Genomic DNA, 12,620 nt, shown 5'->3' on the forward strand with positions numbered 1-12,620 from the left:
CTAATCCTTTACCAACATATTCTGACTTTCACTGACCCATGTAGCAAAATATGGATTAGGATGTGCAAGGGTTTGTAAATTTAACTGTTTGATTACTTCATAAGCAACCAAATTGTGACAAGCCCCTGAATCAACAATCAATTTACATACCTTGCCATGGATTTTACAATTTGTCCTGAATATCCTTGCTTGCTATGATGGTTGTGCTTTCCCCATGAGTAACAATTCTCCTACCTCTGGTAATGCTAGGATAGGTTCTTCTTCTCCTTTTGAGTCTTCTTGTGTCAAGTGTACTCTCCTATCCTTCTTATCGTCACTCCACTTGGGACATTTGAATGATGGGTGTCCTGGTTCATTGCAATTGTAACATCTAAATGTGCCCCTTCCTTGACCAAATCCTCTTCCTCCTCTCTGATTGTATCCACCCCTTGATTATGAAAATGATTCCTTGCCTTGTCATCATTGTTTGGTCCTTGACCTCTACCACCTCTTGCTCTATTTGTATTACCTCCTCTTCCTGACCTTTCTTGTCTTCTCCTCACCTTTTCTTCTGCTCTAATAGCCAACTGATAACATTCACCAATGGTCCTTGGTACTTGTAGACCAATCTCATCCTACAAATGATACTTCAAGCCATTGATATACCTAGCTACCTTCTCATCTTCTTCCTCATATCCTCCCCTAATACTCAATTTATGAAATTGTTCAATATATGCCATTACATCCATGTCTTTCTGTTTCAAATTTTGTCTCATCCTCTTAACATGTATGCTATAATCTGAAGGCAAGAATCGCTCCTTGATGAGGTTCTTCATCCTTGCCCAATTTGTGATTCTTGTCAACCCCCTAGAAATTCTATCATTTTGTAAACTTGTCCACCAAGTTAAAGCAATACCTCTAAGCTTTGTTTTTGCAAACTCAAAGTAGTTCTCCAAGGCATCCAGCCAACCCAACACTTCTTCACTATCCATCTTCCCTTGATAGATAGGTACCTCCACCTGTCCTTTCCCTCCATTTTTTTGTACTGCCTTCAAAATCCTAACAAGCTTCCTCTCCTCAGGGTCCATCTCATCTTCTACTTCCCTATGTTCTTGTCTTTCATAGTGTTCCTCTCCTTCATCTTCAAAATGTTCTTCATTAACTTCTTCTCTCCTATGGTCCATTCTTTCTTTCTCGTAGCCTTCTAACCTAGCTTGCATGGCCTCTTTCTCTCTTCTCCATTGTCTATCCCTCCTTGCTTCAGCCTGCTCTCTTGCTACATCCTGTTCTCTTCTTTCCCTTCTTTCTCTTTCCAAAATCTCCTTCAACTCTTCAAGTTCCCTAGCCAATTGACTCTTAGGTGCCATAACTACCCTTCCAATCCTTTACCCAGACCTTTCACTGCTTTGATACCAATTTGATGCAGAGGGTTTGGGGGTCAAGTTGATCTAAGCCAATGTGTTTGTTTCAATGCTTCCAACTTCTTGAGTTCACCTAGTATTTCAAAGGCTTCTTGATGGAAAAAAAAAACTTTTCTCACTCCAACACCCTACAATGGTTCCAAATGGTTCCAAACACCTATTCACACCAATTTCAACAATAATCAATAGGTTACAAAGTTCCAGCCCACCAATAAACACTCAAACCCTTCTAAGCCTCAATTAGGCTACTAGACCTTACTAAGCCACCTGAGACTGAAAAAATTAGTTTTCTCTAGATTTTCCCAAAGAACTCACCAAACAAATTATATTTTCAAACACCCATTTCGGAGTACTACCATATATATCAAAATCAGATAGGGTTGTTTTGGACCATGCCTTTGCTATCCTAAGACTGAGACTATTTTTTTCCTATGCAAGAACCCCACTTTTACAAAGCAAGTATATGAAGTACTTATCCTCAAACCCTATAACTCTCAACAATATTTTTTGATGACTCCAAACCAAGGAAAATCCAATTGTTTAGGTTCTATGATCTTATTTGATGTGCAAACCCCAAAACCCTCACCAATAGGCTCCAAAACCAAGGGTTTCTTAATTCATGACCTTCCCAACACTTCTGAGATTCATTCAAGGTTCCCACACCTTCAAAATGATCAAATAAGACTCCTCCAATCCTTAAACTACCCCCTTATTAAGGTAGATCTTCTGCTGCTATAGGCCTGCTATGCTTCAATCCTCCTTCATCAAACTCATGGTGATCACTTGTCAAACCACACTTCCTGCAAGTTATTTGGTTAGGATCATATTATACATGTTAGATAGAGCCTCCTCTATGAGAAATAGGACCTTACATCCATAGAAGGGCTCCAAATTGCATTTTGGGCCTTCAATGCCAATGATACAACTCAGAAAATTTTAGGACAGCCAGCACAAATGACAAAATCTAAGCAAAACCTGCTACAAAATCATTCCAAATCACTTATTAAAATGTTTAATGACTGCCCAAGGCTTCTACCATGAAAGATCAATCACTTTCAAGCAATAAAACACAAGAAATTGCAAGAAAATGAAGGTTTTATTCACTTTTTTTGTTAAATCCGTACAACATTCATACTATAGCCTTCAACCCCACCAAAATGGAGTTCCAAGGTTTTATAAGACCTTCCCCCAACTTCCCAAACCGAAATCAATCAGTTATTTGTCATTATAGACTTGTTTAGACTCTAAAATCCATTTTCCCACCTAAAAACAACTAATCGTTAGAATTCAAAAATTTGAATTTCTAACTTACAATTTATTGAGTAATTTAAAGTCTAACCTATCAAACTTAATGTTTTATTACTCCTAAGATCCAAACAAACTTATCTAACCATCCAAATCCTATTTAGGCACTATTGGCCTCCCTTACATAATTTTGGTCCTAAAGCCCTTATTAAGAACTTCAAGACATTTAACTTTAAAATCATATTGATCATTACAAATTGCCATTATTGGCTTCAAAACACTCCAATTCACTTGTTTTGATTCATAACTCTTCATGGTCTTGATAGCTTGCTTGGGTGCACCTGCACCAAAGAATATATTTGTAACTATGTAATTCTTAGATTTATAAGAGTAGAATATATCTTTTTCCTAAAAGTAATCCTAATATACCCAAATGTACAAAAATTGGAAAAGAGTTAAGGTTGGAATAGATAAGAATTAATTCATTGATGACGATGTCGAATTTTACCTAGTTTAAAAGACATATTCCTTGAAAATCAATCTTTCCCAACTAGTAAATATGTAGCCAAGAACACAAAAAGATGGAGATATTTGAAAATAACTTGACAATAAAGAAAAATGGATGAAATAATCATATATATATGCAAATCAATAATATAATTTTTCATTCCTTCAACTTGAATGATTTTTTATTAAATATAAAACATAGTTTTTTTAAACTTAGTTGAACTGTTTTTTATTAGGATAAACAAGTTTTGAAGGGGCCTGAAAACACTTTACAATTAGAGAGCTGCCACCTAAAAAATGGACTAGACTACCTGGAAATGAACCATAAGTTTTAAAAAGGACCTGAAACCTTCTGGACTTATAGGCATCCAACACCCAAAACCCAAAGGTTGCACCAAGCATAAGAAAGAAAACTAGGTAGCCACAACCAACCAAAAGCCAACGAACTATCAAAAGATAAACATTACAAAACATGCTGGCACAAAAATAAGATCTAAGTCAAGAAACAATAGACCTCAAAAAAAATAGAGAAGAGGGAATTTTTCAGGCACCCGCAGCCAACAAGAAGGGTTGTCTTAGGCTCCCTCAACCTATAACAGAGTCTTTGGGCCATTAAAAAACACAAAGCCCAATCCCAACCAAAAACCAACACCGGCCAAACTAGGCCCTTGAAAACTACTAGCATCCAACCAATCCCTACAAGAAGCAAAAATGTACTATTTTTCTGAGCTCCCTCAACCATCATGGGTTTTATCATGACTCCCATTAACCATATGAGTGAGGGTGTTACAAGGCTCCCACAACCTAAAACAATGGGGCTTTGAAAGTCTCCCCAGACCTTGATCTTGAGACTGAATAGAGCGACACACATAATATCCTCCAAGATCCCCACCTCAATAGGGGAAAGAGTAGGAGAAACAAAAACAAGACCATCCTCTATTCTCCAATAGCTAAAAAATAGGGCACCAACACTCCTCCATCAATAGATCCCAACATCAATAGCAACACCCAACTCCACCTCAATAGGAGAAGGGTAAACTCCAACACTATCCCCAAACAAAATCTCCACTTTAAAAGGAAAAAATGTCCTTAACCAGCACAACGAGAATAGGCATGGATCCCATAACCATATCCATGAAATCGAGCTTCAGATTACCACAGAGGACCTCCACCTCAATAGGAGATGCATGAAAAAATATAGCACAAAAGTTGGCATCAACTTCCTTAAAATCAAGAGTCAGGACTTCATTGGTCCCCCAAAAGCTGACCCAGGAAAATCTGATAGCATCCAACTCCACCTCAAAAGGAGAAGGGACAAATCTAGCCACATCCATCTCCCCCTCAATAGAAGACAAGACCACCTACATAGGAAAGACCAGAGACTCCCAAAGATGCATAAGATTACGCATGAAAAACACAACCACATAAGCAAGTTGAGAGGGGACAACAAAACCCACAACACAGGGGCAGGAGGGAACCAAGGGATATATTACAAGTGTAGTTGCCTTTGCACCAAAACATCAACCTATTAATGCCCGATACAACCACTAGAGTTATAGAGTCCATAGGAGGCAATTAAGTCATGTCACAAACCTGAGTGTCGCACTGCACAACACAAGGAGACCAAGGGTGCACACCTTGCAACAATCCCCCCCAATGCAAGTGAGGGGTTTGAACCTATGACCAAAGATCTGATACCACTTGTTACAAGTGTGATTTTCGTTGCACCAAAAGATCGACCTATTAATTCCCAATACAACCACTAGACTTATAGAATCCACAGGAGGCGATTAAGCCATGTCACAAACTCGAGCGCCGCGCTGCACAACACAAGGAGACCAAGGGCACACACCTTGCAACAATAAGGATCACCTTGTAATTCTAGCCTCCGGTGTCAATTATAGTGCATGATTCTTGGTCTGGTATTCGGTGAATCCATAAGAGTAGAGTTATTATGTGGAAAAGTTGAGTAACGTGTGTTGTGAAATTGTAGGGATGATTTCGATGATTGGACATTGTGTTCAAGGAGTTTGTGCCATTGTGAATTATTGGCTAGAGACACTGTTTCAGTGATGTTAGATGCATGGATATCACTTAGGGTTTGTCACTGATGGAAAATCAATCTAGTAATCCTATCCGGTACCTATAGATTTGATCTACCGGAAGTCATATTGACTTTAGGCATAAGTTCAACAGAGTGTGAACATAGTGTAGAGATTCAGTGAGCACACCTCATTTTCGATGATGCAGTTTTGGTTGCGGTGATTGGGATAGTTGATTAGTTGTTTAAGGTAGATCACCTTGTAATTCTAGCATTTGGTTTTGATTCTAGAGCATTATTCTTGATTCGGTATCTGGTGATTCTGGAAGAGTAGAGCTATTGTGTGGACAAGTTGGGTAATGTGTGTTGCACAATTATAGGGATGATTTTGATGATTGGTGTTGTGTTCAAGGAGTTTGTGCCATTGCATGTGAAGCTTATGACCATATGTTTTAGGTCTTGTATATGGATTTGTGATGGATTGAGGCGACATGAGACTACACATTTCATATTTTTCAATTTTGTGAGGACGACTTGTTGGAGATCCATTTTGGCAGTACAGATATATAAGATCAACTTGGATGATAATTTTGAGAGATTATATATGTGAAAAATTGTTTTGGGATTGATTGAGCGCATTTTCATGTATGCATCTTGAGTCTTGGTGATCTGATATTTGGTAGCAGAGCGGAATAGAGCAGTTTGTTTAGATGAGCAGCAACATATCATTTTGAGCCTAATCATAACTGATTCTTGGCATTTGTAGATGTTTTATACCAGTTCAAACATTTTATTTTCCTTTATATCTCATTTGTAGGAAAGTGAGTCCTCCGAGGTTGCAACACTATTTTGTATTTGAGCAATGAGCTCTAGGAAGTGTGCCTAAATGTAAGTGCATTCTCCTTTCATAATATTGTTCTATGACTAGACATAGTATAATAATATTGTCGGTTCAAATCCCACCGTGGTTTTTCCATTTCTAGGTTTCCACGTAAAAAATCAGTGTTATGGTTGTGTGGTTATTTGTCTTGAGTTTGTGCATTGTACATTTTATCTTTTGCATCTGAAGGTTTAAGAATCAGTTTAATAAACTAGTATGTAGAACATTGATTCACCCCCCCTCGCAGTGTTCATTGATTCCAACAATTGGTATCAGATCCTAGTTCCTCTGAGGAAGCCTAACAACTTGAGGAAGATCCAGGAGATTGAATCAATGGACTCCGATTTGTAGAGACAACTTAGTGTGGCACTTGAAGATCTTGATGTAGCAAGAAAGGAAGTAAGTTCCCTGAAAAGAAATTTGAATGCAGCTGAAGACTTCATTAAGAAATTGAAAGATCAAGTGAGCACATCTAGAGAAAAGAGAAAGGAGATGATGGATAATCTAAAGGAGAAAGAAGAACAAAGCATAGACAATCAAGCCCTACAAGAAAATTCAGATGAATGTGAAAAGTTGTCTAGAGATAATATAGTCTTGAAAAATGAAATGCAATCCATTCTAATGAAGCTAACTAAGGAGATTGAAGACCGAAAGAAGAATGAATAAAACCTAACTCAGTCATTGAAGGATAGATCTGATGAATTTTGTAGATTGACATATGAGAATGATTAATTGAAGCTTGAATTGCTGCAATGTAAGAATGATGGACAAGAGTTTGAAACACAGATCATAATTATGAGAGATGAGTTGATTGTTGCAAATGATAGCAAAGAAAAATTAAAATCTACTTTTGCTCGGTTGGATGAGATGCTGGAAAGTCGGAGGCATGGTAAATAAATGCGAGGACTTGGATGTGAGAAAGGAGAATCCTTTAGTTCCAGTCAACATAATCATCAGTAGAAGGACAAGAAACCTCTGGTAAGATAGCCTAACGTAAATAAATTCAATGGTAAATGTTTTGTTTGTGGAAAGTTTAATCATATGGCAAGTCAATGCATAAGTAAGATGAATAATGGAATGATGAATAATGGACCTACCTTTACCGATCAATGTTTCATATGCAACAACTTTGGTCATAAGTCAAGCGTGTGCAGAACAGTGATAAACAACTTTCATAATAAGAGATGTTATACGTGTGGAATGTTTGGACATATCTCTAACCAATGAAGGATGAGACCTAATCAGATGAACTTCAGGCCTATGCAGAAGAGTGTTGTCTGTTATGCATGCAACAAATCTGGTCACAATGCAAAATTCTATAGAAGTAAAAACATGAGTAACAATGGTTTGGTAAACAAGAACCAATCAGATGAAAAGGGCAAAGAAAATTTAGACTAGATCAAAGATCAAAATAAGATGTGGGTGAAGAAAGAAGATCCTAATGTAGTAAATGTCTCCACACCTGATTCCGGTGTTGGAACCTCATTTGATAACTAAGGGATTTTGGCCTTAGGGGGCAAATTATCATCCAAATCCATAGAACCCCCTTACAGAGATCTGTAACTAGTTGTGGAAGGTTGCAAAAGATCTAGATTAGATGTCCAAATGTTATCCAGAAGAATTCATTGCGATTTTTCTTCATGGCGATTTGAGACTCCGGTGAGTGAATTGATGCAAAACAAGGTATCCAAAAGCTTTTAGGGTTATGCATTTATTACAACTAAAAGTTAGGCTTTTTGAAGATAAAAAGACATTTGTCTATTCATTTCACTCATTGTGAATGAAGAAAGCATGCAGAGCACCAAAGCAAAAGAGATTCAGAAGAGAAATTTGAGTTTGTAGCAATTCGATAGAGATCCTTGGCATTTGGTTGAGATTGGAAAGGTATTTACCCACGTTCAAAGCTATCTATTCATACCCTAATTTTTATTATGGCATCATCTTCTAGTATTTCAACCCTTCTCGTTGTGGAAATTACTAAAAGAGAAAGGCCTGTATTTAAGAAGCATCAATTTAAGTCAGTAGAAGATAATTCGAATGGTGTATTTTCCTATGTACCATTCAGAGTTTTACACAACAAAGATATTAGTGCTTACATACAATGTAACATTGAAGAATTATGGAATTTAGACATGCTATCCCTATATGCTCAGTGCATGGTTGATGATTTTGGGAGTCTGAATTCAGATTTTAAGAATTTGGAGGAAAAGGGTTTCATTCAGTTCATTCATTTCCCGATATTTGACAAGCCCGAATGGGTGGGGTATGTACTAAGCCAAATTCATGATGAATTCTTATGGCTAGACAAACCCTACAAAATCACAAAGAAGGATATTCGAGAAGTTACCGATTTAAGTGCAATCAGTGTAGTTCCTGGACTCCGGCATGTGAAGAATACCATTGTGATGGAGGTAACCGGTTCGAAGCATGACAATCAGTTGATGACAATAAGTGAAATTGTTGAGCATGATGTTAGATTTGCATAGATGGTTATTGGTTATAAGGTATATCAGTCAAGCAAGTAGAACTCAGTATTCGATGCTACTATCTATGCAACTTATCAGATGTTGAAAGAAGATAAGAGGTATGATTTGTGTGAAGTGCTTCTTAATGAATTGATGAGCAGTATTAAGAAGATCAAGCAGGACAAGAAGCATGTATTTAAATTTGGTTCCTTGATCATTTGTTTGGAACTCTTTCTTAAATGAGATCCCCGAAACTGGAAAAGTTCAATGGGCATATGACAAACTAGTGGTAGCTCAAATAAAAATAGTTTTGTAGGGTGTGGGTGATGCAGTTGCTCAAAAATATGCCTTATGGGGTTACTTTAAGACTTTTCAGGAGCTAATGCATGATAGAGAAAGAATTCCAAAGGCCATAGTTGAAAAGTATGAAAACACAATATGCTTCATGGTAGATAAAAACCAATGTCACATGGAAGCAGTTGAGCCTAGAACAGTTTGGATCCTTCTGATGGGTTATGAGGTGGATGAACTCACACTTGACACCTATGCTCAACACCTCCTCAGTAAACCAATGGATGAAAAGGAGGAAATATTTGGTACTTTCAAAGAAAAAGACTTAGATTTGCACAATCAATTCACTGGGCTCGAAAGGAAAAGGAAAATCAGAAAGGAAGTAGAACAATTAGCAAAGAAAATGGGCATAACTAGAGAAGTTGTGCAAAGGGATAGAGATAAAAATATATTTAAGGAGGAAGACATGGTTAAGCAACAAGCTAAGTCGGTTTCACCTCTTCCAAAGTAGGCCAAGTCTAAGCAAAGTAAGTCTTCACCCATCTCTGGTGCGCAGAAGGTAGTCCCTCCACCTAAGCCACAATCATCCTCTATCGGTGCAATGAGAAAGTATGTTGTTGTGGAAGAAGAAGTCAAATCAGACGAAGGGGTTAGAGAAGTAAAGAAGACTGCCACATATGCCAGGGTAGTCTGCAAGCCCTTATCCAGTGAAGTTCCACTTGTAAAGAAAGCTATAACACAAGGTGAGCTATCCAAAAAAACGAGAGCAGGAAAGAAGAAATAAAAACTAGATGAAGCTCTCAAATCGGGTAAGCTTGAAGGTCCTTACACTATTGTGCCTCCTTTGACACTAAGTGAGTTGATTAATTAGATAGTCAAGGAAGGAAAATTAAAGAATGTTTCAAAATATTACAAGAATTGTGATGAGAATGAGCAGAGATCAATTGAAGAAGCTATGATAGAATATTTGAATACATATAGTAAAGTTTTGTTAGAGCTATCATTTATAATTCCTAAGGAATTGTATGATATTTTGGATGCTCGGAGACATGCATCGGGTCTTGAATATGAGAGATTGAAGGAATACACATTGGTTAATCTGTGTTCAGTTATTTCAAAAGATGAGATTAAAAGAATCTTGAAACTTGTATAGGAAAAGTTTAGGAGTAAACACAAGGTAAATAAGATAATGTTTAGTAAATTTGCTGAAATTGCTAAGGAAACTGAGAGCATTTTGAAGAAGTTTTTGAAGGAGAATCAATATTAGATAAATCCAGAGAAGGATGATTTCCTACCAAAAGAACAATTACTAGAAGAAACTTCCATTCTGAAAGTACCGAAAAAAGTCCTTGGTGATCAGAGGTATTAGTCATTTGAGCAGATTGATCCGGTAGAGAAGGAAGTTGCAAATGATACTACTGCTAACCTCTCAATTGATGACTCCAGTGATATTATACCAGACCCTCTAGTGATTGATGTTAACATTGAGAAGATAGTTGAGGAGATAGGAAAAGTTGCAGATGAACATGAAGAAGGAAATAATGAGAAGGATGTAGGGGTGAGCATGGATGCAGAGGTAGTGTAAGAGAAAGGAGAAGAGAAGATTGATAAGGCTCCGGTGACCATGGAAAGAGCCATTGATAAAGGGAAGTAGATTGATGTTGATGAAGATGAATTTTCACATGGACTGATTGATTTAAGTACTCTATCTCCTATTCAAGCATTAAAATTAGCCACCCATGCCCAAATTGAAGTAAGTGAGGACTTACTTAAGTCCGCATCTAAAGAAAAAGAGGTTATATCTCTGGCGACTAAAGCCTTAGAGAAAATTTTGTCTCACCTTAAGAAGGATTCCAGTGACACACCCTCTGGTAAGCTTAAGGGTATGTTATATAAAGTTGAATCAGAGTTTGAGTCATTAGAGAAAGCGGAAGATGAGGTAGCTCTGAAAAGATTTAATGACATGAGATTGAAAACAACTTTGAAAGCAGTTGAAGGTGACAGAGTCAGTTTGAAGATTGTTGTAAAGAGTGTTGAGGATGCCTTAGATGAAGGTGGTAAGATCTATAAGTCATGTCTCATTTTGCCTAAATTTACAGTAGACATTGACAAGAAAATAAGGGATCGTGAAGGGTAGTTGGCCGACATTGCACAATATTTTGGCCCTCATTAAGATTTTCCCAATAATTTTTAAGCTTAGATACTAGATCTAACTGATAAAATAAAGAGCTTGTATAAAGAGAAAGAGAGGATTATGAGCAGAGTAGGGGAATTGAGGAGTCTAATCACTCCCCGATTGGACACTTTGCTTGGAGCTCAACAGGATGCAGTAGCTGCTTGGGGAAAAGATGCACCGTCAGATCTTAAAGGCATAGAAGTACATCCATACATGTTTAGTGCCTTAATTACTGTTTTGGATTGTTTCTTGAGATGATGGAATGAGTATCACAAGTCTTTGAAGGTAACTTATGCATATATTTTCAATTTTCTGTAGATCACTGTATATATTCTCTTGTATATAAGTTTTGGAGGATTCCTACCTTTTCCATTGATGTCAAAGGGGGAGAGAGGAGTGAAAAATGGTGCACATTCTTAGGGGGAGTCAGTTGAGTGTACAGATTTTTGGATTGATTGCAATTTTGGAATTTTGGAGCACTTGTCATTTTTCACAGTGTTGCCATCAATGCCAAAGGGGGAGATTGTTCACTAGAGACACTGTTTTGGTGATGTTAGATGCATGAAGATCACTTAGGGGTTTTCATTGAAGGCAACTTAGTCTAGTAATCCTATTCGGTACCTGTAGGTTTAATCTACCAGAAGTCATATTGACTTTAGGCATTAGTCTGATAGAGTGTGAACACAATGTATAGTTCCAGTGAACACAACTCATTTCCGATGATGCAGTTTTGGTTGCAGTGATTGGGATAGTCGATTGGTTGTTTAAGGAAGATCACCTCATAATTCTACCCTGTGGTGTTGATTCTAGTGCATGATTCTTGGTCTAGTATCCGGTGATTTTGGAAGAGCAGAGCTATTGTATGGGCAAGTTGGGTAAAGTGTGTTACAAAATTGTGGGGATGATTTCAGTGATTGGTGTTGTGTTCGAGGATTTTCTGTCATTGCATGTGAAGCTTTTGATCATATGTTTTAGGTCTGGTATATGCATTTGTGATGGATTGTTCACCAACATGAGACTACATGTTTCACATTTTGCAGTTTTGTGAAGCTGACTTGTTGGAGATCCATTTTGGTGGTGTGGATATATAAGATCGACTTGGATGATAATTTTGAGAGATTATGTTTGTGCGAAATTATTTTGGGAGCTATTGAGCATAGTTTCACGTGCACATCTTGAGTCTTGATGATCTGACATTTGGCAGTGGAGCAGAAAAGAGCACGTTTTCAGATCAGTAGCAGTGGATCATTTTGAGCCTAATCGGAACTGATTCCTGGCATATTTAGATGCTATATACCAGTTCAAACATCATTTTCCTTTATATATCATTTTGAGGGCAATGAGTCTTTCGATGTTGTAGCCCTGTTTTCTATTTGAGTAGTGAGATCTAGGTAGTGTGCTGGAATGCAAGTGGATTCCCCTTTTGCAATATTGTTCTACTACTGTCCTTAGTATAATAATATTATGGGTTCAAATCCCACCATGGTTTTTCCCATTCTGGATTTCCATGTACAATTTTTGGTGTTATGGTTGTGTGGTTATTTGTCTTGAGTTTCTGCATTATACTTTCTATCTTTTGCATCCGATGGTTTAAGAATCAATTTATTAAACTAGT

General features: G+C 37.4%; 1 protein-coding gene across 1 annotated transcript; it reads right to left on the reverse strand.

The window, feature by feature from the left end:
- Positions 1-284: 284 nt before the first annotated feature.
- Positions 285-1,346, reverse strand: LOC131876558 (uncharacterized). Its single transcript, XM_059221988.1, has 2 exons — positions 654-1,346; positions 285-566 (listed from the first exon to the last, which is right to left on the reverse strand). The coding sequence occupies exons 1-2, from the start codon at positions 1,344-1,346 to the stop codon at positions 285-287; spliced, it is 975 nt and encodes a 324-aa protein (XP_059077971.1).
- Positions 1,347-12,620: the final 11,274 nt, after the last annotated feature.

The sequence above is a fragment of the Cryptomeria japonica genome, chromosome 6 (genome assembly GCF_030272615.1).
Source record: "Cryptomeria japonica chromosome 6, Sugi_1.0, whole genome shotgun sequence".
Classification (NCBI taxonomy): domain Eukaryota; kingdom Viridiplantae; phylum Streptophyta; class Pinopsida; order Cupressales; family Cupressaceae; genus Cryptomeria; species Cryptomeria japonica.

Bases quoted from the DNA above. Each gene is read 5' to 3' on its own strand.
- LOC131876558 (XM_059221988.1), bottom strand. From the start codon at position 1,346: ATGGCACCTAAGAGTCAATTGGCTAGGGAACTTGAAGAGTTGAAGGAG. The intron at 567-653 runs GTAGCTAGGTAT...GAATGTTATCAG, and splicing joins ATGAGGAAGAAGATGAGAAG to TTGGCTATTAGAGCAGAAGA.